The 27,525-nt window shown below is 40.2% G+C and overlaps 1 protein-coding gene across 1 annotated transcript; it reads right to left on the bottom strand.

Annotated features, from left to right (window-relative positions):
* Positions 1-208: 208 nt before the first annotated feature.
* On the bottom strand, positions 209-25,157 carry LOC141809085 (heparan sulfate glucosamine 3-O-sulfotransferase 6-like). The gene is made up of 2 exons (XM_074695906.1): positions 24,649-25,157; positions 209-1,015 (listed from the first exon to the last, which is right to left on the bottom strand). The coding sequence occupies exons 1-2, from the start codon at positions 25,155-25,157 to the stop codon at positions 397-399; spliced, it is 1,128 nt and encodes a 375-aa protein (XP_074552007.1). The 3' UTR covers positions 209-396.
* Between the last annotated feature and the right edge of the window lie 2,368 nt (positions 25,158-27,525).

Genomic DNA, 27,525 nt, shown 5'->3' with positions numbered 1-27,525 from the left:
GTTTTTCAAATCAACAGTTACTATAAATATCAGCTTATTTCATAAAAACAGAAAGAAGTCATCGTAATGACGAAACATAATGTTTTTCTCTCCCTTTGGTTTCTGTTAATGGTGAAATTCAAACCCTGACACACAGGAAAGAAAATGGTTTAATCGCTGAATCATTAAGCCATTATCTTTTCATATTTTGGCAGCACTTTGTCCCTGTTGGCGTCTCTTCTACAACAGAAGGTGGCAGTTCAGGCGCTGCACGTCATGTGTCGCCTGAAAAAGACACACAAAGCCTCTTGACTTCATTTTCTGTGACCCTGTCCCTGACCGAGTTAGGATCACGGAGCTTCATAAAGTCAAGTCAGACCAGAGTCAGATCCTGGTTTTAATCCGAGCTAATTTCTGTCAGTCCCAGCCAAAGTCTTGTCCACTCATCTGGTAAAAGCGGTGGTTAAAAGGCCTGTAAAAGTCTCTGAGCCTCTGCAGGACCTCAGAAGGGATCTGAGGATGAGGTCTCCCTTTAGACTTCCCGAGGCAGCGAGGTCTGCTGCTCCCCTCGGGCTTCTTCAAGCAGGGGAAGCCTTTAGTCTGGTTGAAGTAGAAGTGTTTGTCTGAAACAACCCTCTTCAGGCCCAGGAAATCCTGCACACGACCCATCTCCCCGGCCGGGTCAGACACCAGCCGCTCGCCGCTGACGAACAGAAAGTGAGACAAGGGGAAGTGCTGGAGCCAGTTCTCCAGGTGTTTGGCGTAGAGGCCGATGCGGACGGCGCTCCATGTGGTGTCAATCAGACCTGTGGAGGAGTTCTTCAAAGCCAGGCTTTGGAACGATGGAAGACCGGGGTTTTTTGACAGAGTCTGGGTGTAGTCAGAGACAGCCCGCGTCACAGGGTCCCTGACCACCACGATGAGCTTGGTTTGGCAGTTCATGGTGCAGACGCGACCCGGGGCCTCCTTTGTGACAAAGTAGCTGGGGGTCTTCTCCATGGTTATCTGACCATCAAGAGTCCGGGGCATCAGGGTCCTAAATGACAAGAAGAAAAGGTCAGAGTTAAGAATTATTAAGGTCACTTCAGGCAGCTGAACAAATAAAAACACACCACACATGAATTTAAAGATATCAGAGGCTGAGATGTGGATGTAGTAGGTTGGAAAGGCTATGTGTTTAGTTTTGGTATATAAACAGGGAGGACTAAAGATTTCAGATAACTAAGTCCAGACCCATATTTTCATATTGTGTTCAGGTCAAATTTGACCCATTTTTAAATTTGGGTTTTTAAAAAGCGCCATTAATTTTTATTGTACCTGAACAAAGCTTCATCTAATCCTCAGACTAGAGATGTGTAAAAAATATCACGACACTTTGACCTCCAATACAATACCAATATTTCAACTCTTAACATTGATATTTTTGTAAGAACAAAAACTCATTTTTAGTCAAGTTGTAAGTCGAACACGACTTCCCACTGCGGTAGATGGCACCGAAGAGCTACTACCCTTTATGTTGCCAGTAGATTGTATCATAAATGTCATCTCAAAGCACATTTGAAATATTACATTTCTAAAAATGATAATGTGGGTTTTTGTTGTACTGAGCAAGTCAGTATACCATAGAAATCAATGTTTTCCTTGGTCCTTTTCATTATGAGAAATGTTATTTACATAAAATCCATCTCTATTTTTTCTTAGTGAACTGTGTGGAATATCACAACAATGTAGAAATCTTTAAATGTAATCTAAAAACTCACTTCTTCAGCCTTGCTTTTATGTAGAATTTTATTATTTTCAATGACTATTATAATTATTTATTTCTTTGTAGCAATTCTTATTTTATTATCTGATACGTTATTCCATTTTTATTATTTGCTTATATATTTGGATATAGTTCTAATCTTTTTACATTTCATTATTTTTTAATTTAATTTAAATCTTTTAACATACTTTTACTTGTTTTAGATATATTTTTAGTGTCTTACTTAGATGTCTCTTAGTTTCATTGCTTTGACTGTTCTTGTATCTGTTGTTATAAATTTTTTCATTTTAATTGAGCTTCTGTAGTGTGCATTAGTCTTCATATCCTCTTCACATCCTACCTACCATCCATTACAATTACAGTGGCATACTACTTAGTAGTATAATTGTTATCATTTATGTATTTATACATGCATGCACGTGTGTGTGTATGTATATATGTATGGATGTGTGTGTACGTGTATATATATATATATATATATATATATATATATATATATATATATATATATATATATATATATATATATATATATATATATATATATATATATATATAAATAAATATATTTATATGTATTTATATTTACAAACACCACTTATCAATCATTTGTTTTTTTGTAAAGCACTTTGAGCTGCAATTTGACTTTGTATGAAATGTGCTATATAAATAAACATTGATTGATTGATTGATTAATTGATTGATTGATTGATTGATTGATTGATTGATTGATTGATTGATTGATTGATTGAACATATCACAATAATGTAATATTGTGATACATTGTGATATTATCGATCATGACCTAAGCAATGTGATGGGTATTGTGACGATAAGTTCTTGCCAATACTTAGCCCTACTTAGCCCTTTTAACACAACAAAATACATTTTCAACATTTTAGTAAATTCTGAAGGCCTCAAAATTAGAGAAGGATTTTTTTTTTGCCTTCCCCTTAACATAAATCTGTACAGGTCAGTTGTCACCCACAACACCACAGATGTTACTATTGATATTAATGTTGGGTTTAAAAGAACACAAGTGAATTTTTGGTGGTAGTCTTTAGGACTTGGATAATGTGCTTACCCATGATCTTCACTATAGAAAATGAAAAAGTGATTTCAAACTTTTTTTTTTACTTCAAGACGAGTGGTACATTGTAAAATAAAAGATCTACGGTGCCATAAAATGTAGCATTTACAACAGTGTTTATATTGATATGTAAACATAATGAGTTAGCTGTTAGGTGAAAAATAATATAGGGTGATAGCTTTTGGGTTTTTTTTCTAAGTATAAACAAGCTAAGTTTAACCACAGGTCAAATTTGACCCTAAAGACGTTGGCAGCTTTCTAGCATTTTTGGGATCTTTGACCACATGTATTTTTATGAATAAATCATGAGTGATGCACTTAAAAAAAAAAAAAAAAAAAAAAAATCCCCCTTTTTTTTTTTTAATGTTTCTTGGAAGTTTGGTTCTTCCAGTGTGACCTTTTCTTCCTAAGGAGAGAACTGAAGCCTCACCCACTTCACTGATTGCTCTTTAAAGGAACATCAAGAAATAATGTAAACACATTACAAAGAAGAAACATTAAAGCAACCGCAAAATCTGTGATTAAAGCCCTTTACACTAAAGTGTGTTTATGCACCCGGGCCCCAAACAGCCAATCTGAGTCTCACCGTAAGGCCCGTGCACCAGGACCATCCACTCACTGTTCGCCTGATGAGTCAAAACCACAAAGCCTCAAGAACCACTTAACAGCAATTTCCTACAGGCACCCCCTCCTCCTCTTCCTGCAGGAGCAAAGTGTACCCCCCTTTCTTCCCTACGGGTTCCTACTACAACCCAAACAGACCAAAACAGACAGAAATCTGCAGGAAGTGCGACCAGGACGGCGAGTGGCTGAGCTCGCCTGGAGTGTTAAACATGTGGCTGCAATGTGGAGAGATGGTGAGTGAAATATGCTGTTCAAAAATGTGCTGATTGTGCACCACTGCAAAAATTAATTTCACATGGTGACCTAAAACTTTAAATGATAATCTTCATACTTATCTAAATTTCTCTTTTTCAAGCTTTTAATATTTCACAAATTGCGAGCACCTGCTGTCCTATAACCTCCTTGTTTGTCCCGCCTGCAGTCACACACACTGCTTTCATTTCAGCTCTGTCTGGCACACAGGCATTGTGGGCGATGTGGGATCTAACGGATCCAGCGTTTGTTCGTTCTTCTGTTCGACAATGACAAACTGCATCTGGCAGACCGGTGGTGGATTTGGATTTTGGAAACAAATTGTTTTGCATGAGAGACAGAGAGTGAGTAAAGCCCAACGGCAGATGCATTGTGTGTTGTTCATGTCACTAGATTACTGGAAACGAAGAGCTTTCATGTGGCTTTGTACAAAAACCAGCAATAAAGTGTGTGCGTGCTTTATTTGTTTCAGATTGAAAATGTTGTCAGCAAGAGGCAACCCAGGACAGATTGCTGATAGAAATCCAAAGAAAATATATTTTTAGTCAGTGGTTTATCACGGAGGCCATGAATATTAAAAAAGCAAAAAAAAAATATTTCTAACATGACTATTGTTTGCCAGCTTACATTGTGGTAGTTTCAACAAACTTTCCAACAGTTTAAAGGTGCAGTGCGTAGAAGTTGTCAGCAATTGGCCAAACAGAAATGGCGAAAATTAGATATAATGTTTATATATGTTTGTGAAGTACCTTACAATAAGTGAACAATAATCTCCATAAAACTTTAGTTTCCTTTATAGTAAGTTTGAAAAAAAACTTTTATATTCACATTACTGCACAAGTCCTGTTCACAGAGGCAGACATAATGAACTGTCATGATTGTCTATGGTAGATTTTGGGGGAATCTACCTGGAAGTCAGGCAGAGGAGAAGAGAGGTGGCAGATGTTTTTACAGTAAAAGAAGAAGACAGTTGTTGTTGTTGTTGTTGTTGTTGTTAAAGAAGAAGGAAGAAGACAGTGTTTTTTGTTGTTTTGAATAAAAGAGTTACTATGGAGAGTATTTTCAGATGGAGAATCACAAACATGCATCACATAAGTGTAAAGCATTAGATTTTGCTCCAAAAAGATCAGGAAGAAATGAAGAGAAACCGAGACGGACAGCGACCAAAAGGAGAGTAAACATGGGTGTAGAGTTTCCAAGCTGGGAGTCATCAATGAAAAAGTTGGGTGTGAAGGACGACGCAGAAGTTTGCTGTTTTCTGCTCCACAGGTAAAGGTGACACGTACTGTCGGAGAACGTTTCCATAGCAAGGTTTATTGGTTGTAAAGGTCATTGTTAACTGTTTATGGTACAGTCTAACAAACGTTGTTGTTTCTGTCTGAGAGTTTTCTTTCCTCTCTGACAGTCAGAGGTGGATTGGTGCTTCATTGTTGAAAGCTAGCTCTGTCAAACAGAACATGAGCTATCAGAGGGTGATGTGGCTGTCATGGAGCTTTCTGCCTGTTTTAACTCCAGCTATGAGACATGTCCCTCAGCATCAACGCCATCAACATGATGATCAGGATAAATGAGGCCATCTTCAGGATCCCCTTTGTTCTGCAAAGGCTGAGAGTCACTTCCACCAAGCAGACCGGTTCGGTTTGTCTCAGTATGGCACACATTTTGTGGCGTTTCCACTTACTTCCACTGGGACAGATCCCCAAGTAGCCAAGACATGCCGCCCCACTTTTTGGGACCCTTTCGTATGGGTGCCAGACTGAACCGATCTCCTCTCAGAAGGTGGAGCTACAACACTGCAGTGGATTGGCCGAAAGAATTGTCACTTACCCAGACAGCGGCTGCTTTTCTCCTGGCTGCACACAGTCTTCTCTGAAACAAAGCTGGATTGCACTTAGTACCAAAGAGCTACATGTCAATCACAGAGAGGACAAAATGCTGCATGTCTTCCATCTATGCTCTTTGTTTTTCTTCTTCTTCGTTGGATTTATTAGCTAAGTACACTGTGTCGCGCTGCTACGGCGTTATGCTTTTGTTAAACAGCTGTGGCTTTTGGCATCCAGCTTACACGGCCCCTACCACGAGAGGGCATAGTTTGCTGTGGGAACACAAACAGGATCAGGTTTAACTGAACCAAACCATGCCAAACCGTACTGAACTGAACCGGACTACTTGGTGGAAACACAGCTTTAGTGATGGGATGTTTTAGGAACAGATGAGCTAATTTTAAAATCTTGACGCTCCATGTCGTTAATATTCTCATTTCTATACACTGCAACTTTTAACAACAAGCTACAACTTTGTGTTATTGTGGATTTATTTCAGACATGCCAAATATGAAGTAATTAAATTTTTTGTCTTTTTTGCGTTCACACATGCTCACAATCTGGATAAAATCTGAACATTTTAAGGCAAGCATGGCACATATCACTCCCCACTCTCACCATACTTTTGCTTCTACTTAATTTCCTGTCTTTTCCAATTAAAGGACAAAAAGGCCCTGAAAAGACTTAAAAAACTAAAACAAAACAGGATATTTTCCAGATTTTGGGGCATGTGTGAAAAGGGCTAAATTAAAATTTTTTTAAAAGCTTTATTTTCCTTTTACTTACAATGAAGACATTCTAATCCAGCCCCTTAACTGATCCCTATGATAAAAGACCATTAATTGATTATCATCCAGCTTCAAGAGCTGCAAATGGCCTTTAACTGCCTGTCGGTCCCCTCTTTATCTGTCTGATCAATACGTCTGTCTCCATAAGACAGATTGTTCTCCCTGTGTGCACCTTCACCTTCATGCAGCGTGTGTTTACTTCCATGCACACAAATACACACGCATGCACAGAGGTGTCGATGTTTTTACTGATGAGAAACCGAGCGCCTGCCTCCCTCTTCGTCCTCTCCTCTCCTCTCATCCACACTTCTTGGATTTGTCCTTCACTTCTTCATGCGAGTGTCACTTCAGTAATTGACCATTAGTTGTCTTTCCATATTCATGAATAGTTAATGAATTGCGGCTTTTCCTCTTCTCTCTCCTCTCCCCGGGTTCTCGATCTCCCTCATCACAATCTGTCTCATTATCAGGCGATCAATAAAAGCCATTTTCTATCATAAATCTGATCCTGTCTGTGGCTTCAGCAGAAACTATAAACATGTCAGGGATGATTCATGTCACGTCAGTTTGGTCATGTATGTAAATCTGCTGCGTTTGCATGATTTCCAAAAACAAATCTCTCATCAGGAAAACTTTTAATTTTTCTCTTTTTATATGCAACTTAAGAAATGCGTGAACATGTGTTTTTTCCTCAGCCGTGTTTTGGAAAGCCTTGCTGACTTGCCACATTAGACTGGAACTCCCTGCTGCTCAGGGGATGTAACACATTTCTCCCCTGAAGTGCTACAGCGTTGATTACACCACTGATATGTTCGAGGCAGTCTGGATCAGGAGATTAAATACCAACTGGGAACCACGGATGTGGGTAAGAAACTTCCTGCCCTCAAGATTATGGGCTCCCCCGCTGAAGACCTGCAGCTTCATCTCCTGTAGCGCCCTAACAAAAGGCATCCACTACAGAGAGGAGACGACGTGGACAAACAGATCCTTAAAACCATATCATGATGTCATTTTGATAGAGAAAAACTCGTAAATTCCTCATTGTAAGATCATTTTCTTGGCCGTTCTTGTTAAAAGCTGACTTTCTGAGGGGACTTTTGCATCCTCACACTCCTTCATAGCTGAGGCTGCATTAATGAGGCAGCGGAAAAATCAAGGCCGTAAAAATGAGCAGACAACAAACTGAGTGAAAACATTTCCCAGCAGAGGGTTACAGGAGGAGCCTGAGGGCCCTGGACGGGCTGTCAGGCTGACAGGACGAGTGTGGGAACTTGAACTCGCGCCTAAAAAACATGCTTCATTTATTTCCTCTTAAAACAAAAACAAAAACAACAAAGAACCCAAAGGTTGGTTAAAAGAAACCAACAAAGTAGAGATACAAAACAGGTCATCGTCAGATCATGACAGGTTAGCTGTTTTCCACTCAGCGTCAAGACAGTTGATGTAAAGCTAAATGCTCAGCCCTTAAATGTGTCGGTAAAACTACTGCTATGACCTTTCTAAGTTATCACTATTTGAATTTTCTTTAGGCTATAGAGGGACGATCACTAAAAGTTGGGTTGTTGTGAAAAATTTTAAGCACAAGAAAAAAATGTTTTAGATCAGGGGTGGCCAACCAGTCAAAGACCAAGAGCCACAAAAATGACCGTAGTACTACGGAGAGCCACGTCACGCATGGGGTCTTACAAACACGCTTCCTCTCACACATAAATGGAATGGCAAACAATGAAAATCAAAACATTTCCAATTTTCAAAACGAGATTTACTGTGTATGCTAGTGTGTTAAAATTTGTACTACAGAAGAGAAACTGAAACTTAAGTATCATCATGAACACCCAAAATTTGATCAACACAGAACCCAACGCTGGCATCAGTATATAAATATTTTTGATTGATCGGCACACCACTACTCAGAGCTTTATATATATTTTTTATGAATGAATCAAAGAGCCGCACACTGAAAGGCAAAGAGCCACATGTGGCTTGTGAGCCGCAGGTTGGCCACCCCTGTTTTAGATGGTTTGAATATCGCTTAAATCCTGTGCATAAGTTAATTACTAAAAGGTGCAAAGATGGCGTATTAAACTTTGAAGCTGAGTCAATCTATTAGTTAAAGCCATACACTGACACCCATCTGTCTCTGACACAGAGTAATGAAGCCAATCATCTATCGCAAGCCTCAAGCAGACACTAATGAACTGCGGCTTTTAGCACTTCCACACCGGCTTTGTTACTTTTTTTTTTGGTTATTTTTTGGGGCTTTTTATATCTTTAATTGGATAGGACAGAGGAGAGTGGATAGACCAGGAAACAGGGTGAGAGTGGGGAGTGAAATGCAGGGAAAAGGCAACAGGCTGGATTTCACCCCGGGCCACACACGCAAGGTCCCATATGGATCAGTACAGTTTGATACAGGTTGGATAATGATAGTAATGCCTGATCCTGTTTGCGTTTCAACAGACAACCGTGCTCAGCACAGTGTACCCTGCTAATAACAACCCTGCTAACCAACAAAAAAAGAGGCCAACACAGAAAACAATAGATCACATACAGTAATTTATCGACCTAAAATGCAAACTTTTGAAAAGAGCCCCCAGAGTGGTATTTTTCTGAAACACTGCCGCCACCATTGCCATGTGAACAGTAACTGTTTCAGCGAGCGCATACAACAGTCCAACAGTACCGTTGTTATGATCGTTGCGGACTACCTTGTTGTGCATATACTGCTGAATCTGCTGACTGTCTTTTACCAAAATGAGCATCTGTTGCTCCATTTTTGCACGTAGTATTCCCCAATACATCAGATGATCTGCTCAACTCTGCTTCAGTAGAGATCTCCCCAAAGCGGCTTCTGGACAAGACAGTTATAGTACCACCTACAGGCCTGGCATACTTACTACAGCATTTTCAGTCCCTCAGCGTTTCTGTGTAAACGCAGATTTTTTTCACTGCGTTTTAGCGTTTTTAGAAGAAACGTCATGTAAACGGAACCTAATACAGCAGCCACTGACGGTAAGTGGTGATTGTATCGACCAATCAACAGACTGCTGTGTTGTAGCTCCACCTTCTGAGGTTGGATAGGTATGTCTGTCTCCCCAACAGGAGGGTCCAAAAAAGTGGGATGGAACGGGTTGATAATTTGGGGACTTGTCCCTGGATTAGTCAATGGAAACACTGCAGAATGCGTGTTGTACCAAGATGAACTGAACTGAACTTGGTGTAAATGGGGCTCTAGACCACAAGGCTATCTGCACTCCTAGGCTCCAGTTATTAAAAACCTGATGTTGATTCCAGGGATACATCTGGATCAAGTTAGGACAGGAACAACAAGACACTAATAAAAGCTAAGTAATACAAAAACAACAACAACAACAAAAACTGGATAGACTGAGGTGGATTAGAAAACTTTCCTGTAGTTTGAAAAATCAGAATGGGACATCTTGTTAAAAATCATGGAAATTTCTAAGAAGTATAGACGCCACTTGGCTTGTCGTCATCATGTGTGATAGTTTGGGGATGCATAACAACCTGTGGGATGGGAGCTTAAACATTTATGAAGGCACCATTAACAATGCTGAACAATGGAGAGCAGCTTATGCCATCCTGGCAATCATGTTTTAGGGAAGACCTCGCATGTTTTAGAAAGACAAGGCCAAGCAACGCTCTGCAGAGAGTTTAAGAATGTTTAAAGGTCTTGCTGTTTAAGTTTCAGATGGTTGTCTCAAGCGATAACAGTTTGGAATCTAAGCCTTGTGTTTTTTAGTGTCTTTTTCTCCAGTGACTGATTTCATTTCATTGACCATATTGGAAAAAGCATCAAGTCGCCATGATGGAACGTACACAAGCCCATGACACAGTGTACATGACACCACCAAGGACCTGGACAAGAACAGATGTCATTGTCCACAAAGCTCTGAGGCTGCGTGCCGCCATACTGTCTGCGTGTTCTTTGTCTGCACAGAAACCTGAGCGAAGCCATGAGGCCACAAAGTGTCATGGATGCCGAAGCTGGAAAGAAAACATGAATAATCACGCATGTAAAAGAAAAAAAAGAAAAGATAGCCTGAGGATGTGTTGTGCATGAAAATTACAAATGATAATTCTTAAAAGGCAGAGACACACACATTCATCCTCACACACATTCACACAGTAAAGACTTGTAAGTGACAGCCTAGAGGTGAATTTCCAACACTTCAGGGACACATGGAGAGAAAGGAGATGGTTTGATTCCTCTGAGAAAACCACATGGCAGACATTAAAACTGTTCCTTCCCACAGATTTTAAATAAATTGTTACCAAATTACTTTTCCTGTGAATATTAGTACAGTAATGGACAGAGAGGATGCTTTTCTTGACAGGAGGTCTGCTAAAGTGTTGCACTTCCACTGAGTCTGAAGTCTTTCACATTATCATCTGTGGGGGTTTACAGCAGGATACCGGTGAATGGGGTTTGAGAGTTTGCACGAGTGCAACAGTGGTTAGTTTGAGTTAGAGGTAACATTTTGTGGGAGTGTGCAGACTTTTTTTAAAGAAATGAAACACTGTAAGTGGACCACAGAATAATTAGTGTATACAGGTGAAATGCAATAAAAACATTTTCTGACTCCAAAAATGGCGCTGTTTGCCTCAACTACTCTGTTAAAAAAATGTAAATTTACAGGAAATGGTCTGTAATTTTTTACAGATTTTTCCTGTTTTATTATAAAACAACAAAATGCTAGTAGATTTACAGATATTTTCAATAATTTTACACAGTCAAAAAAAAAAAAAAAAAACAAATTTTACGGTTATTAATCCTTGATTTTCAAAGTATTTTTTCTGTTTTTAAAAACATTATACAAAACTGTAAAATTACTGAAAACATCTGTAAAATGACATCCTGGATGTGTTTTTTTTTTTTTTTTGGTATATGCCAGCTGAACCCTGTACCCTCCTCACTCATGGTTGCAATTCACTAATAAAACAAACAAAAAACTGAAAAAAAAAGTAAAAGCACTGGCAGAAAAGTTTCTAAAGAGATACAGTAAGGTTACAGTCAAACACTGTAAAAATGCAAAACAACATAAAATAACTGTAAAAAAATACAGGACTACACTGTAGAAAAGAAAAAGAACTGTAAAAAATTGGTAAAAGCACTGGGAGCAAAGTTTCCAGAAAACACTGTAAAATTACAGTCGAACACTGTAAAACATGGAACTACATTAAAAAAAAATGTTAAAATACAGGAATGATTTTTTTTTTTATCAGAGACAAATTAAAAAAAAAAAAAAAAAAAAAAAAAACTTCAAACAGAACACACTGCCCTTCTCCTAAAAACACTTTCCTCTAATGCATTACTGGTCATTTTGTCCTCAATCAGTTTGTGTCCTCAATTTTGCTGTTTTCCTTTTATTTCAAAGGGAGGTCAATCTTATTGTGACATTGCTTATAACCATGAGTGAGGAGGTCACACTGTGGATATGAGACCCTGCTATAAAGGGGGCACAGCATGTTTGTGCTCCACGGCGCGGACTGGCTACCTGTGCTCCATCAGGCGGAATGGCTGTCTGCGCTCTAGAGGGCAGACCGGCTGTTTGTGCCCAGTGGTGTGGACTGGCTGTCTGTGCGCCAGGCAGTGGATTAACTCTCTATGCCCCATGGAGTGGACTGGCAGTCTGTGCTTCATTGTGCAGACCCTGTACCCAGTGATTTTTATGTTGTTTCTAATAAACGAGATGTGTTGATGGTCTTTGCAATGTTGGTCAATTTTTCATAACAAAGTTATTTGAATTACACAGCTGGTCCATGCAGTGTGGCAGCATGTTCCTGCAATGCAAAACTTTAATATTCAGCAGAGTCTTATATCTTCTGTGTGCCCTCCTCCCCCACGGTTGAGTGTATCTTTACCCAGCCTCTCAGGGTCCCCCTACGCATCTTTCTCCTGGGCACTCCCTTCTCTTTTCTGTGTTATGTAAATCTTCTACAGAAATACATCAGAGTGCAACTTCACGACATACCTAACACATTTCATCATGGCAAACTGAAACAAACCATTATTTTCTTTGCGCAGGAATTTTCTCACTTGACTTGACTGAACCTCCCCAATTTTTATAGTCATCCCTTCATGCACCACAAATTATTTTAATCTCAGCCATATGCAGTGTGAGTGTGGGCCTTTACAACCTTTATAACACCACCTAGACCTGACTCCAGCCAAAACCCAGCACCATTAAAACACCACACAGCTCAAAACTATAGAGACCACTTCCTGGTCTGTTAAACCAATCAGTCGTGTTCAGCCTCTATCACTAATGACCTCAGAGCTCCACACAGGACAGGGTGTGGGGAAAATCACCCTCACTGTGGAAAAAGTTGCAGCATGCCCACTAGAGTCCACTTTACTAGTGTCACAAACTCAGAGTGACATGAAAGTAGCATAGTCTAAAATACTAAAGTTACCAACGAGCATGGAAACATCTTGAGTTTTTCAATCATAACAACACTAACAATGAAGTAATTCATTTACTACACTTGAAACTTTGCCTTTAAATAAAGTGAAAACATACATCAGTGGCACTGAAACCTAAAATTAGATCAACTAAAAACACTTTACTGACTGTACTCCCACCCAAACTGAACCATTTTCTAAAACTGACTCTTGTTAAAACTTTATAGGAGCAGTGTTCAGTGTTGTGTTTACAGTTTGTATTGACAGATATTTTTTTATGCTAAAATTGCTACTAATGGTGAGTTATATTCTTCACGCATTCTAGGAGGAATAATCCTGCTCACTTGTCTCCTCAGGGCCTCTATACATGTGTGTCAGTGTCTGTGTCTGCCTCAGCCTCCTCTGCCTGAATATTGATGTTTTGGTTGTATCGAGATGTTTCTGGGTGGAGATTAAGCGCGCTTACCTAAGCCAATCACAGAGCATCAAGTGCGCAGGTGACTTTACATGTTGACAAAAGCGAGTGGAAGAAGCTAATCAGAGCAGATACGATAGTGGACGTAGCACAGAGGAAGAAAAACAACCAAAGTGAAACGAAACACCAAACAGATAAAGCATTTTCCTGGACACATATGTGTCAAATACCCGTGATTAGCTTGTTCTAACATGTCAAGTGTGGTGCACAGCTCTTAAGTCTCTTCCACATAGAAAAGTAATGTTACAGGTGGTTGCTGGGCTAGCAAATGTGTTCACGTAGCTTCAGTTTGAGGCAGTGTGTGAGCTGCTGCTGGCACTGAGCCAAGGAGGAGGAGCCTAGTTTGAATGTTGTGTTTACTGACAAGTAACTAAAATTCCTGCAGACCCAACCTTTAAGTTAAAACTAGTGCTGTCAGGCAATTTAAAAAAAAAATTCTAATTAATTACAGGATTTGTAATTAATTAATCGAATTAATCACATTTTTATCTCATATCTTCTTAAGGTCCCCAAATGAAAAATTGGAATTGTAGGACATTACAAAATTGTAGAGATGACTAATCAAATGAAAACACGAAGAAAAGAAGATTTGTAAATCCACATTTTTTTTAAATGGCCAATATTAAAATGTCCGTGTTCACTGCCATTGAACTCTATAAACGTCAGTTTGATTGCAACTATTTACTGCAACTAAAGAAGTAAATTATGTTTTTCAGTGAGGGTAGGTGGGGTCTGGTCTGATGGAGCTGTCAATCAAAATTATGCTTGTGAACTACTGTGGTTGAGAGCGGTGTGCTCTTTGGATGAGAGCTCAGCATGGATATGAGGAGAAGATGTGAGTTGACAGAGACACAGCTAGACACTGCGAGTCAGAAAAGTTCAGGCAGCTCATGCTCCAACTGAGGAAGTGTCGTGGTAGTTCAGAGAGAAAAAGCGTCGCGATCGTGAGAAAAGACGATGGAGATCATGGAGAGGATCAAAGGATGGAGAACTTGAGATGAACACGATCAAAAAATATATATATTTTGTCTGTTTTTTGGATCAACAACAGGAAGAGATACATATAAGAGGAGAGTCCACTCTTCTCCGGTAGTTGTGGTGTTTACATAGTCATAAAAAAACAGGATTATTTGGGTCTTAAAAGATCGTTCAAGATGCTCTAGGTGCGTGTGTGTTATGGTGTATGGATCCAGGTCTCCCATTTCTCTCACCATGATCACCTTTGCGCTTTCCGGGTCCATTTAACCGGATCATTACCTTGCAATTCCTTGTCCAGGTGGCTTGTATTTTGTTCTGCTTCTTAAGGATGGGAGCTTGTTGTGCAATATCAGAATTCACGCAGAGATTTTTTTTTTGTCAATGGTCATGTTGTGATTTTCAAAGAACTGAACAAGTTGTTTCTCTAAGGTTTGTAGTTCCCCTGGAGGGGCAAGCTCTCCTTTGTCTGTGTCAAACAGCGCTTGTGCGTAAGTTTGATGCTTGATCTCCAGTCCAGTAATAACCACATGATCATATGCGTACATTGTTCCAAGTCGTCAATCCTTTTTTCCAGGTCTTCAATCTTTTTATCCTTTTCTTGTATGAGATTTTTAAGCTGTTTTACCTCAACTATCAGCTCCACCAGCTTAGTTTGTTTGGCGAGCTTGCTTATCTCCTCTGACATAAAATTCATAAACTTTTTTATTTCCTCCATTTCATCCATCTCTTTACCACTTTGTCTTGTCTTCGGTGGCATTCCTTCTTATTTTAATATTGTTTCTTAATTATTTTCTTGCTTCTCTGCTGAGCAGCTCAGACCGCAGCGTGCTGACACTAATTACTTAATGTAATTAATATGTTAAAGTGACAGCCCTAGTTGAAACATTAAGTAACACAGTAGTAGAGATACTTACAAGGTAACTAAATCACGGGTGTAAGATATAGAGTGGTGGACAAAATTATTAATCATTATATGATGATGCTCTATAGGTCATATGACAGAGCCATACATAAGGAAGTTGGGCTCATTCTCCTAATAATGATAAAAAGAACTCTTAAAAAAATGGACTGGGCCCCTCAAGTCTGGACCTTCACATCCTTTAAAGGTTGACCTAATAAAAACTTGTTACATTTAAAGATATTTTGATGTCAGTTAGTGATATTGTGCATAAAAAATACAATTTTGTGAGGTTTCAAAATCCAGATTTCTCAGCAGGTTTTACATCTTTACATTTTTCCTACAAAACTGAACAAACCAACTAAAAGTATTTCACAAAAAAGGGTATTAAAAAATCAACCCTATTATTCCCCTTTTGTTTTTTCTCAGTCTGGGTTCCTTGTTTTGAAGATTTTTTTTTTTTTCATAGGGCCTGTATGATTTGTCCTTGTCCTTGTGCTTGCAGCCCTTATAGGATTTACACTGTACTTTAATAGCAATCCAATCAGGCATGGCCTTCGGTGTCAAGACTGTAGGTCAGCTAATTGACAAGCTTTCAAAATATTGATGTTTCTCATGTAGTGGACTGGCTTCAGTGGAAATGCAGGAATGATCTTTCTATAAATCAAACATATGTTAAAGAGACTGATCGTTCAGGTTCTTGGATGTTATTTTGGATCCATATCTGCAGAAACAATGACTCCAACACAAAGTCATCAGTATTATAACTATGCTTCTTCTTTAAGAGGTAAATAACCTAAGGCTTTATTTCAGCGTCATCAACAACCAAGAAAAAAACACGATTTAACTCACGGATTACTCATTCCACCATGTCATGGTAACAAAGCCGTGACAATCGGAGCCATTGTGTCACAAAGCTGAGGTTTTCTGTTTCCTGTGGTGGCTCTTAAGTCTCATATGAAACCCATCACTACATGAAGTCTCCTTAAAGCCATAAAAAGCAACAACGCAGAAATTCGTTAAATCTTTGCCTCATTCTCGATGCACAATTTGTGGCTTTTCCATTCCCGTAATTGGCTCCGACGCACACATGCAAAGCAGAGACAGAGTAGAGGATGGAGAGGCAGACTGGGTGGTGAGGACAGAGAGGCTAGATCAGATAAAAGAGATGGAAACTCTGGTGAATGAGGGCTGCGCTCGTCTCGGACAATGCTGCTGGAACAACGTGTACAGGAGGGCACTGCTGTGTGTGTGAAGTATCTCCAGCATGCAGACTGTCAAACTACGACAGCAGAGACTCCACATATAACTCTAATCCATCTGCTAAATCCCTCACTGTTGTTTCTCTATTAAAGACACATGAAAGAAGTTGGAGCAGCGTCATAATGAAATGATTGTTTTTTTAAATCTGATTATGTGACTTTGCAAAGACTGTGCTCATCATTTTTCCTTCCGTCTGGAGAAGTGAAGATCCAATAAAACTCAAAGACTTTTAGTGATCAGAGGGAACAGCAGGAAGCATGAAACATTAGTTTGTAGGTTAAGTCATGGGACAGATAGTTTGATAGTTTGCTGACAGTGTCTTCAACTCAGAGGTTTTTGATTTACTTTGGCAGTATTTTGACGTGCTAGCTGGTTGTAGCATGCTCTACTAGCTCACAGACACTGAGTTCTCTGTGAGTCTGTGAGAGCTCAGTGCTGACCATTTGTCACACCATGGAGCGTGTCATCTTTCTGACCCAGACTTCACAAGAAACAAACTGAAATCTAAGTGTTTTCGCCTTACTCTTTGAATAAATTGACTTATTATTCTTGATATGAGCCACATTCAACTGACAAGTCCAGAAAAAAAACATGTTTTTAAGGGTTTAAAAGACAAAAATGAGGTCTGAACTGCTTGCGTCAAGTACAAAAAATCTGCCAGTGGTGTAAGAAAGATTTGCTCATCAAGTTTCGTCAAATCAGTAAAATGTCTTAAACCAAGAAACTTTTCTTTTGTCTAATTGGCAAAATTTCTAACTTGAAACAAGCAGTTCAGAGCTCATTTCTGTCTTTAAATAACTTGAAATATGGACTGGTCAGGTGAATGTGGCTCATATTGAGGCTAAAAAGTCAATTTTACTAAAACAAAAGACAGAAACTTTTAATAAGTTTTCAGTTTTTTTTGCTGTGTGCGTTTCTGCTGACTGAATGTGAGATGTACTTAGAGTTTAACAAGTCTTTGAACTAACCAATCAAAAGGGAGGACTGCTTCCATGGTAAACTTTTAAATACATTAAAGTAGATGCACCAAGGTTTTGTCAAAATTTTTAACTAACATCATGAATAAAGGAGGTCTTTGTTGTTATCAATAATCTTTTAACACAGGTGTTTATATTTCACCATCAAAGATAATGTTGAAAATATTCCTGCTGCTTTCGTAAAGTTGGTGATGCAGCCACTGAGAAACAACATTTTAAGGTCTGGTCACACAAAAAAAAAAAAAAAAAAAAAAGGACAGTTTGTGGTGTGAATTGATTCCTTTTTATCTATTCAGTCTGAATTCTGTCATTTCCTTTAAAAAATCCAAGCTTGAAGTGAGAATTAAAATGACAATTTTCTCCAAGTTATGACTGAAAATCCAGAACTGTGACTTTTAATCCACAACCTATGAGATTAAAGTTTTTATTGGCCAAATTTCTACAAATTGTAATATTAAAGTAAAGATTGTGACCCCTTTTTTTTAAGAAGCTATAAGATTAAAGTGGGAATTCTGACATTTTTTCCTTCAAGTAATGAGATTAACGTCAGAGTTTGGTTTTAGAATAAACTCAGAATTTTACCCTTTTTTTTTTTTTTTTTAACGATGTATGAGATTGAACTTAAAATTTAACCTTAAAACTTCAGACTCTAAAGGCAGGCTAGATTTAGTTTCGAATGTCTGGGATAAAAGTCAGAATTCTGTTTTTTGGTTTCTCTTTGGTGAAGTAAGGAAAAAAAGAAAAAAAAAATCCCATCCCACTGCGCAGAAAGACGTTCAGAGGATGTCCTTTCACCGTCATTTTTAGACATCTAACTTTGGCCTCTTGAAGGTGCAGACTGTTTCTCCAGACTACGTCTTTTTGCAACGTCTACTGGACGTCGATTTATTATGGAAATGTATGTGGGACAAATTCAAATGAAAAAGGCAAACATAAAATGAACATACAATACAGGGATTGTATTTCCATTTCAAGAACATAGCTGCATTGTTTGAGTGAAAATTAAAATTAAATGTCATCTAATTATCGTTTTCAAGTTCAAGACTGTACATCATGTGACATAATTAAAATTAAAATGAAAAGGTGTTTGTATTTTAGTTTCCAAAAAGTGTCCAGTAAATGGTGGACATAATTCAAATGAAAATGCGAATGTAAAAAAATCATTTTTCTGTTTTTGTGTTTTGTTCTTCAAGCTTAAGGAAAAGGCTGACTGTTATTTTAATAACAACACATTTGTATTAACATCCGATGGAATGTTTTTCAATTGCTACTTTATTTAATGTCTTGTAAACTCTGAGGGTCAGGAACCTCTTTTACATAAAGTGAAAATATAAACCAACAAACCATCAGTTAAACTCACAGGATTATAGCAAAATGATTAACAATTTTCAGATTTGTATATTGACTCAAGAAAGCAAAGGTCAAACAGGAAGAGGAAGTCAATAAAGCACAAGTAGGCGGTGTGAATTAATTCAAAGAACCAGTGGAGAATATTTACATCCATGTGTTTTCAGAAATCTGATCCTCTTGACCTGAGAGCTGCAGATAGAGCGCGGAGAACTTCAATGAGATAAGATGACAAAGCTCAGGGCAGATTTCCAGAGCCTGTCATGCACAGCGCACTGTACTGTTTCAGAGAGGGGGGCAGTGTGTGTGTGTGTGTGTGTGTGTGTGTGTGTGTGTGTGTGTGTGTGTGTGTGTGTGTGTGTGTGTGTGTGTGTGTGTGTGTGTGTGTGTGTGTGTGGCGTCAGCTCCCAGATGTGACAGTGAGCTGACCCTCTATCCTCTGACAGGCAGGTGGAGGAGGATTGCTGGTTCCACATGGATGAGTTCTTGCTGTCACTCTCACACACACACAAACACACACACACATACACATACACACATACACGTACACTTTTCCTTGACGTGTCAGTGGGTCACTGCTGATGACAGCAAACAGATTTCTCCTGATTCCTCGGCTTGGGTCTCAGCAGGAGGAATCATGTTGCAGTGATTTCACTCAGGATCACGTTGCTGCTCGCTCTGTTGTTGTTCTGTTCAGACTTTAAACTCCTCCCAACATCCAGTTTCAGCAAAGATTACCTCTACCCCAAGTCAACAAGTCACCAAGTACCAAAGGGACAAAGGCTACAACCTTGAGCTTTTTATTTGCCTTCAGATGTGGAAACATCAACACTCTCCTGAGACACCTTGGCTTCACAGGATCTTTACCTGCATTCTGACTCTTTTCTCTTCTGTTTTACTTGTTTGTTTGTTTCTTTACTTGAATTGATGTAGCAATAATGTAATGAGAGAAAAAGTTGATTAAAATGATTTTGAAATTATTATTTTTTGGATAACTGATACATTAGTCATCTTGGGGTAAAATCTAAAAGTAAAAATATGTGGAGAGAATATTGTTTCTATATTATGCAATCAAAAAGAATAAATTTGAAACCAAAAAAGAGATTTGTAAGCAAATTCTCTTCTCTTGAAAATCAGTCCTCTTTGCTTGCAAATTCTACTGCACTTAATGGGCGGGGCCTACGCTGGTGGATGAGAGAAAAGTTTCCATTGGTTGGTTTGACCTGGCTTTACCGAGTGCAAGCGCCAGCTACCACTTCCCTCTTGCACAGAGCCTGGAGTAAAGTTGATACCTTCTGGCTACAGTCCACCATACACTCAAAACAACAAAAACAACAATACAATATAACGAATTATAATGCCCTACTGCTGCAAGCACGCTAATTAGCCTGGTCTCTGTCTCTGCTAGTCACGGCCTGAGCATAGTAACGTTAGCTAAGTTAGTGAGTGATTAAAACATTTTGTTCCGCGCTACACGCGGTGTCTTGTTTCCTACACAACAGTACAGGGTTTCCCCCAGTGTATTACAAGCCTGGCAGGCCGCCAGGCTTTACCTGCTCTCCCCACCCCAGGCTAAGCATTGCTTATTAATTTTTAATTCACTTTTCGCACTCTATCAACACATGATGTCTTTTCATCATCATTGTTGACATCATCACCGAGAGGTCTGCACCGAGCCGACCACGTTACCGTTAACGAGAACCGAGCCGCAGCTCCACAAGGCTAAGCCAGCTGCTGTAGGTTCAAACTGTCCAAACTGTTTGGACCTGAGTGAAAACAAACGTGAGCTCTACGAGCTGAAAAATGAAACGATGGATCATTTTCACATGTGGTGAAAGCATCTTAGCTCACAGAAGCTTTGAGCTCTGTGCTAACAGCTAGCAGCCATGCTACAATATTCTCTCCATAAAAATAATTTTAAATACTAGCTCTGAGAGACCATTGACACGACAAGGGTTTTAGGGTGAACATCAAAATTATTTTTGCCTCTTGTTTACACAAAAACAGCATTTTAGCCACAGCCACCATTGCTGTGTAAACAGCGAGCTGGAGTTTCTAACTTGGTAATAAGATGTAACTGACAGGTGCCCTATAGCTGTTCGTGTGGAGACACAAACCCCTCACTTCAATATGGCTGCACCAGCTGATTTGTTTCAAAAATCTGTTTCAAAAACAGGCGAATGTCATCAGGGAGACAACGTCCATTTATTCAACAGTTCATGGTTGCATCACCCCTGAACTTCTGCTGTTTTGTTTATGAGCAGCCAGCTGTTCTTCTTCTGGTCTGTGGTAGAGTGTGTCTCTACAGTTATATCACTGACTACAGGCCTGGCATGCAAACTACAGTGTTTTCAGTCACTCCCATGTAACAGCAGATTTTCTTTCACTGTATTTTTTGCATTCTCAGGTGAAACGTTCCTATGTAAACAGGGCCTGACTGGTAAAATCCATGGACCAGTTGCCTTTCGTTGTCACACATGATTACCAGAGATGGGAACTCAAGTTTACGACTCAAACTTGAGTTGCACTAAAGTTGCGTACAGAGACTTTCAACTTGACTTGGACTCGTACTCAAAAGACTTCAGACTCTGACTCGTGTTTTGGGACTTGTGAACAATTATTATGATCTCCTTTTTTTTATGGTAACCAAAGCCCCGTTTCCACCAAGCAGTTCAGTTCAGTACGTCTCATCTCGGCACGGCATGCATTTTACGGCATTTCCAAATAACTGAGACGAGCCATCCCACTTTTTGGGACCCGTCTGTGGGGGTGCCAGATTAAACTGATCTGATTCCAGAGGGTGGAGCTACAACACTGCCAACTGTTGATTGGTGGAAAGAATCATCACAGTGTGTCATTAGATTCAGTGTAATTAAACAATACGGTCGCTGAGTGCAAACCTTTAAAGGTCCCACTCAAAAAATCACCTTATTTTGTCTTTTAGTGAAATTTGTGGGTCTTTGGCTTTCCTCCCAGCCCACAAAATGTGATATTTAATGACAAAACCTGTACTTAGTAGTGCTTGTGAATGTAAAATCCTGACCTAAAATGAGCTGTTTGGATTTTGGGGATGTCAGTGGTTCCCTTTTCTGACCAATCAGGAGCAAGTCTGACCTGGTTGGTACACCGGAGCAGATACCCCCGAACCCCCTCCCCACCCATTCCCCTCCCCGCTACTGCTCCAGCAGCCATCACTGCTCTGTTTTTGGCTGTAAACAGCCACATAGTTCCATGCACAAGCTTACCATCTCGGAAGAAGACAAGACTAAGTGGCTAGAGTTCATTTATCAAGGAAATGTGCCAGCTACACCCAGTAAAACTGTGCATGTGTGTGCTAGTCACTTCACGGCTGACTGCTTTTCCAACTTTGGACAGTACAACAGAGGGCTAGCGAATAGACTGGTCCTGAATCCAGGGGCTTTACCAACCATCCACCAACAAACCTCAGACCCTGGAAATGTGAGTATTTTAAATGCTGTGTGCTGTGGAGCAGATGTAAGAGCTTTTCCTCAGTGCCCCCCTGTCTCTGTGTTAGCTTCAGGATGCTAACTTTAGCAGCAGTTAGCCTGTTGTTTTAGCCTGTAATGTTACGGTAGACGAGCTTTGCTGTTTTCTAAACATTGTGCACTTGGAGCTCGTGGCACCGCTCTCAGTGACGCATAAGAGTGGGGCGGTATCAGAGGTGGCTCATTTACATATGAAGATCACGCACACTAAATCAGAGCGTTCTGAACAGAGGGGCTATGGGAGCCTGGAAACAATGCTGCTGTGCTTGATTTATAGGCTTTTTGGACCAAAACATGTTACTACCATTTCATGAAGACATCAATGATCCATATTAAACTGCAGAAAAGGAGCAGAATATGGGACATTTAACGTTTTCGTCCACTCTGTAGACGGATGGCAGCAGATGACAAAAGCTCATAAGACTTATTTTTAGAGACTTGGACTCGTGACGAAAGACTTGTGATCATCTCTGATGATTACGGTGCAAATCTCTGTGTTTGCTTTTAATATGGCGCCTTGTACAAAAACATCAATATTAACAGAGAGAGTGATCAATAGACAGATTGAAAATAAAGAAAAGTTATTGGTTGGAGCCCATAATATGACTAAAGTGCCCTTCACAAACCATGTTAGTGTGGCTGCTGTGTTACTGCACCAACAAAACTACAGCATTAAAGCCCAGCAGCATTTACAACACCAGCCAGGCTGATTAAAACACACATAAAACAAACCGCGCAACATCAGGTCTGCCACAGGTATTGGCTCCTCCTAAATGAAAGGGTGAGAGGGAGGAAACAGGAGAGAAAGTGATGAGATGGTTGGATAAAAAGAGAGAGAAGAATGTGGAAAGAAGGAGGGAAAAAAAGACGGCAGGGGAGAGACATCTTGAAGAGGAGGGAGACAGACCTGCGTGTGTGTGTCGTGCATGTGTGTGTTTATGAGGAAAATAGAGAGGAAGCTAAAATCACCAGCGGTAAAAGTGTTTCCATGTGTCATGTGTTCTCATTAAAAAGCACGCAGCTGAGGAGTTTTTTTTTTTTTTTAAAGTCAAAACCAGATTCTGAAAACTCCAGACCCATCGTGCTCATCACGTTTATGAACATGATCCTGTCAAACTTTGCTCCTGTGCAGAACCTTTCACGCTCACAGGTCTCAGATCTTGTTCTGACTCGGGGTCGCCTGTAAACTTCAGCTGGGATCTTCTCCAGGAGCTCCAGGAACATCTGGAGATGATCATCCAGACCTTAATCCCTCTTCTTGGGGATCATAACTAGACCCAAATTACAGCTCTGATCTGCACAAATCAGCTGCTGTCAGAGCTAAAGTAGCCCGTGAACATTTTATGGGCCTTAAACCATGAAACTCATTCTTTGTGTATTTTTAACTCAACATGAACTAACCCTAAGAGGCAGGTTTCATCCTTTGTGTGTGTGAAACATTGAGATTGTTCAGAAAAGGTGCCATGTTTGGGTTTATGAATAATGTTTTGATGACTGTCAATATGATGAAGTGCTCCTCAGAGACCATCACCCGCCTTTTGCTCCACAGTGAAGCATGCAGGGAGAATTTTGACGTTATATTGATCTCAGTCTATGAGGCAGTCAGTGTATGCATGTCAGTGTATGTATGTCTGTGGTCTACTGACAGGAGACATCAGCACTTTTGCGCAGGTGATCTGTAGGGATGGGTACCGAATTAGGTACTTTTAAAGGTACCGACCGAATTCTGTCAAAAGTACTGGGTACTGATTCATCTAAAATCAAAAGGTACCATGTTTAGGTACCTAAATGCATCCTTGTGACTGTGAGGGAGTGGAAGAGTAGGTGATTTTCCATGCTGGACATGAACATAGCATAACAAGGTTATATACTGAAGAATAAATTTGTTAAATTTAAAAGAATTGACATTTTATTATCAAACAAATTGATATTTTTAACCATATTAACACAAAAAAGTACCAAAAATTAGTACCGTTGAGTACTGGTACCCATTGCCAGGTACCGGGCATTGGTACCGTGTCGTTTCAAATGTGAAAGGTACCCATCCCTAGTGATCTGACCCTTCAGGCTTCCATACATCACCCTGCACAATCTGTATAAGAGGCTTCAAAAAGCTTTGATTTAAAAATCTATTAATTGTCAAAACTCGTCAGTGGTGTTGGAAAAACAGACGAGCCAATCAGATGCAACACTGCAACAGTAAAGGACAGTAAGAATGTAAAGGGTGCGAGTGAAGGCAAAGGGGGACTGACGCGCAAAACCGAGCGCATCAGGACGCGCGCAAAGATGTCAGGAGACACAAGACTCACAAGCAAAAAAAGTTACAGCGAGTCACAGAGCTCGTTTTTACTCAAGTGGTCGTTGAAAAATATTTCTGTTCTACCAGTTTGCGTTGTTTTGAAACGTTTTCCTTAAAGATGTCTCTGATGTGTGATGTGTTTGTGTCTCGTCCCTACCTGTACCACTCCAGTCCTCTGTCATAAAACCTGTCGAAGAAGTGAGGCTCCGCTCCGACCGCTCTCACGTCCGGGTGAATGCGGAGAAACTCCAGCAGAGCGCGGGTTCCCCCCTTCTTCACGCCGATTATAATCGCCTGCGGGAACCTTTTGGTCCCGAAAGAGTTGGACACGGGGATGCCGCTGCTGGGAGCGCTCTCCTCGGCGTTGAGGGGACGCAGCTGCCCGCGCGCGTCCACCTGTTCTGCGGCTGCTGTGCGGTTCTGAAGCGAGGGCGCGTCGGGGAGGTGACGCGCCGGAGGTCGCAGGTCGTCCAGGACGCGGCGATTATCGTCCAGAATGTCATAGTCTAAACCTTGCTGGGTGTATAAAGTTCTCGGAGCGGAGTCGCAGAATCCGGTGAGGCAGTAGAAGAAGTAGGTGAAAATCAGGACCATGGTAAAGAACACGGAGACTTTGGAGAGCACCTTGCCGGAGTTGAACCTGACTCTGCATCCGCTACATCCCATGGGTTGATCTCCTGCTCGGTGCCAAAGTGCCAAAACGGGGGCAGCATGCTTCTTCCTCCAGCATTGATCGGAGTTAAGTTGTTGAATTTACCTCACAGAACCTGTTGCGCATCAGAAGGAGAGCGTCTGGCACACTGAAGCTGTGAGGAGAGATCTTCATTCTCTATTTTTTTCCAGAAATGTTTGAAATTATTCCTCTCAGAGAAAGTTTTGTCTTAAAATCTGAGGAGTTACTTTGACTGCTGCGCCGGTGCGCTCTGGGCTCTACTAATCTCATTCAAGGTTTCTCCTCTGTTTTTCCTATACGCCCTTTTTTTTTTTTACTCCACCCCTCCCTCCTCACGCCACACAAAAGTATGTGTGCATATAGAAGCTCCAGTCATGGCTGATGTTTACTTCTCTATGCCAAACAAACACACGTTTTGTATTATTTTGAAAATTAAACTTTTTTTTTTTTACTCTGCACCCTCATCTTGGTACCAATTGCAGAATGACTTAAAGCTTAAGGAGCTGGTGTCCTTAAATGTTTTTAAATATGAAATGAAAGACATGGAGGCTGTTTTTGACTTTGCTTTATCTCTTTTTGAGCTTCCTGTTTGTCCTTTTGTGTTTTTGCTGCTGTCTTGGCCAGGTCTCCCTTGAAAAAGAATTTTTTAATCACAATGGGACCAACCTGGTTAAATAAATTAATAAATAAAAACATTGAAAAAACACCTAAGGCAAAAGAAGCTTTGTGAATGTTTGGGTTTGTGTTGTTTGAAAGTGTTTTAAGGCTTTTTATTATAATTTTCTTTAATTTTGCAGCAGAAGTCTGAATTTAACAGGGCTTTGTGATGTGACAAAAGAGATCAACTTGAGGACTTGATTAGGAGCTACAGGCAGATCAGTGTTTTCCAAATGTAAGCTGACCCTTCAGAGGAAAAGCCTCCTTGCCCCTTTGAACCCGTGTGATAGATGTCTCAGTCAGCTCTGTGAATAAAAGACACCCTCAGGACGTCCATCCAAAACCTCTTGTACTCTCTCTGCACCCTGAGAGCCAACACAAACAGCCAACACAGCGACAAGTCTCCGACACAAACCTCCACAACAAAAGGCCTGAAGTGAGGAGGGTGTGGAGACAGGGTGTAAATACAGTATACGAGGCCTGACGTGTCATCTTCAGCGCTGAGCAGGAAAGATCAGCTCTGGGATATTCCCCCCTGACTCTGTGAAGCCGGAGCAGGTATAGAGTTTCTCCTGGCAAAGAGGCAGAGTTCAGACTTTGAACTTGATTAACACACCGCACAGCTGTTTGACTGGATGAGAGGATGGAAAGAGAGGTAAAAGAGGGGCTGAGATAATCCGTCTGAGAAAAAAGTGCACAAATAATCACACACCTGAGGCACAGTGAGGTTCAGACAGAGACCAGCACAGCAGACACTCTTTCCTCAAATATAAGCACAGGCTCACTGAGGTCAAAGGGAAATACACACTCCAAAATGTACTCAAAAGTCACTCATTGAGGTCAATTAATTGGCTGTCTTTATGCAAATATAACAGAATCTACATTTTGTTTTGAGTTGTGCATTTAGAGAATCACGTATTGCTTTTCCCGTAATGCTGCTATCAAGACAAATGAGTTATAAAATCATCATTAGTGATACAGTTTCTGATTCATATAAAAAAAAGGTTGTAATAAAACTTGTTCAGAAGAAAATTAAATCCTTTTTTTTTTTTTTTTTTTTTAATTAAGATCTATTGCTGCATTCTTGCCTTATCTTTGAAAACATGGCTAACTATCCATCCCTCCATCCTACACTGCTTATCTGGGTCCAAGGCAGCAATGCCATCAGGGAAGACCAATAGCCCCTGTCCCTGGCCACTTCTGCAAACTCCTCTTAGGGGATACGAAAGTGCTCCCAGGCCAGCCAAGAGATAAAGAGCCAATCTCAATTCTACCCCTTAGCTCTTGGTTTTGCACATGCACGTCTAGAGAAGTGGTGTCTCAATTCTCCGTAAGGTGAAAGGGAAGAGCTACACAGCCCTTGAAGCAAGGACAAACCGGGACCTCACTTAAAGCCAAGGGGTATGATAAATTTCCATATCGATATTCTTTAAAATCAGATATCCAATCCTCTACTGCTCCACGTAAATATTAGCCATTATTTGAATTGTTGTATTTTGAAATCGCTCGTTATTGCAATCGAGCTAATGTTGCTATAGTAGCAGCTACAGCTAACAATAGCTACACTGATGTCGGAGCAGGCTGACAAATTATTTTCAAATGCATTTCATGAATGATTAGACAGCTAAGCTAAATTCAGGAGCATTAGCTACATACGCTATTATAAGCTAATGTTACTGTATTCAGAAGCTACATAAGATAGCT

This window comes from Halichoeres trimaculatus, unplaced genomic scaffold (assembly GCF_033239565.1).
Source record: "Halichoeres trimaculatus isolate MK-OKI-2021-1 unplaced genomic scaffold, fHalTri1.1 fHalTri1_scaffold_20, whole genome shotgun sequence".
Taxonomy (NCBI): Eukaryota; Metazoa; Chordata; class Actinopteri; order Labriformes; family Labridae; genus Halichoeres; species Halichoeres trimaculatus.
Note: the sequence above shows the minus strand (reverse complement) of the source record. Positions and strands in the feature narration are given on the sequence as shown.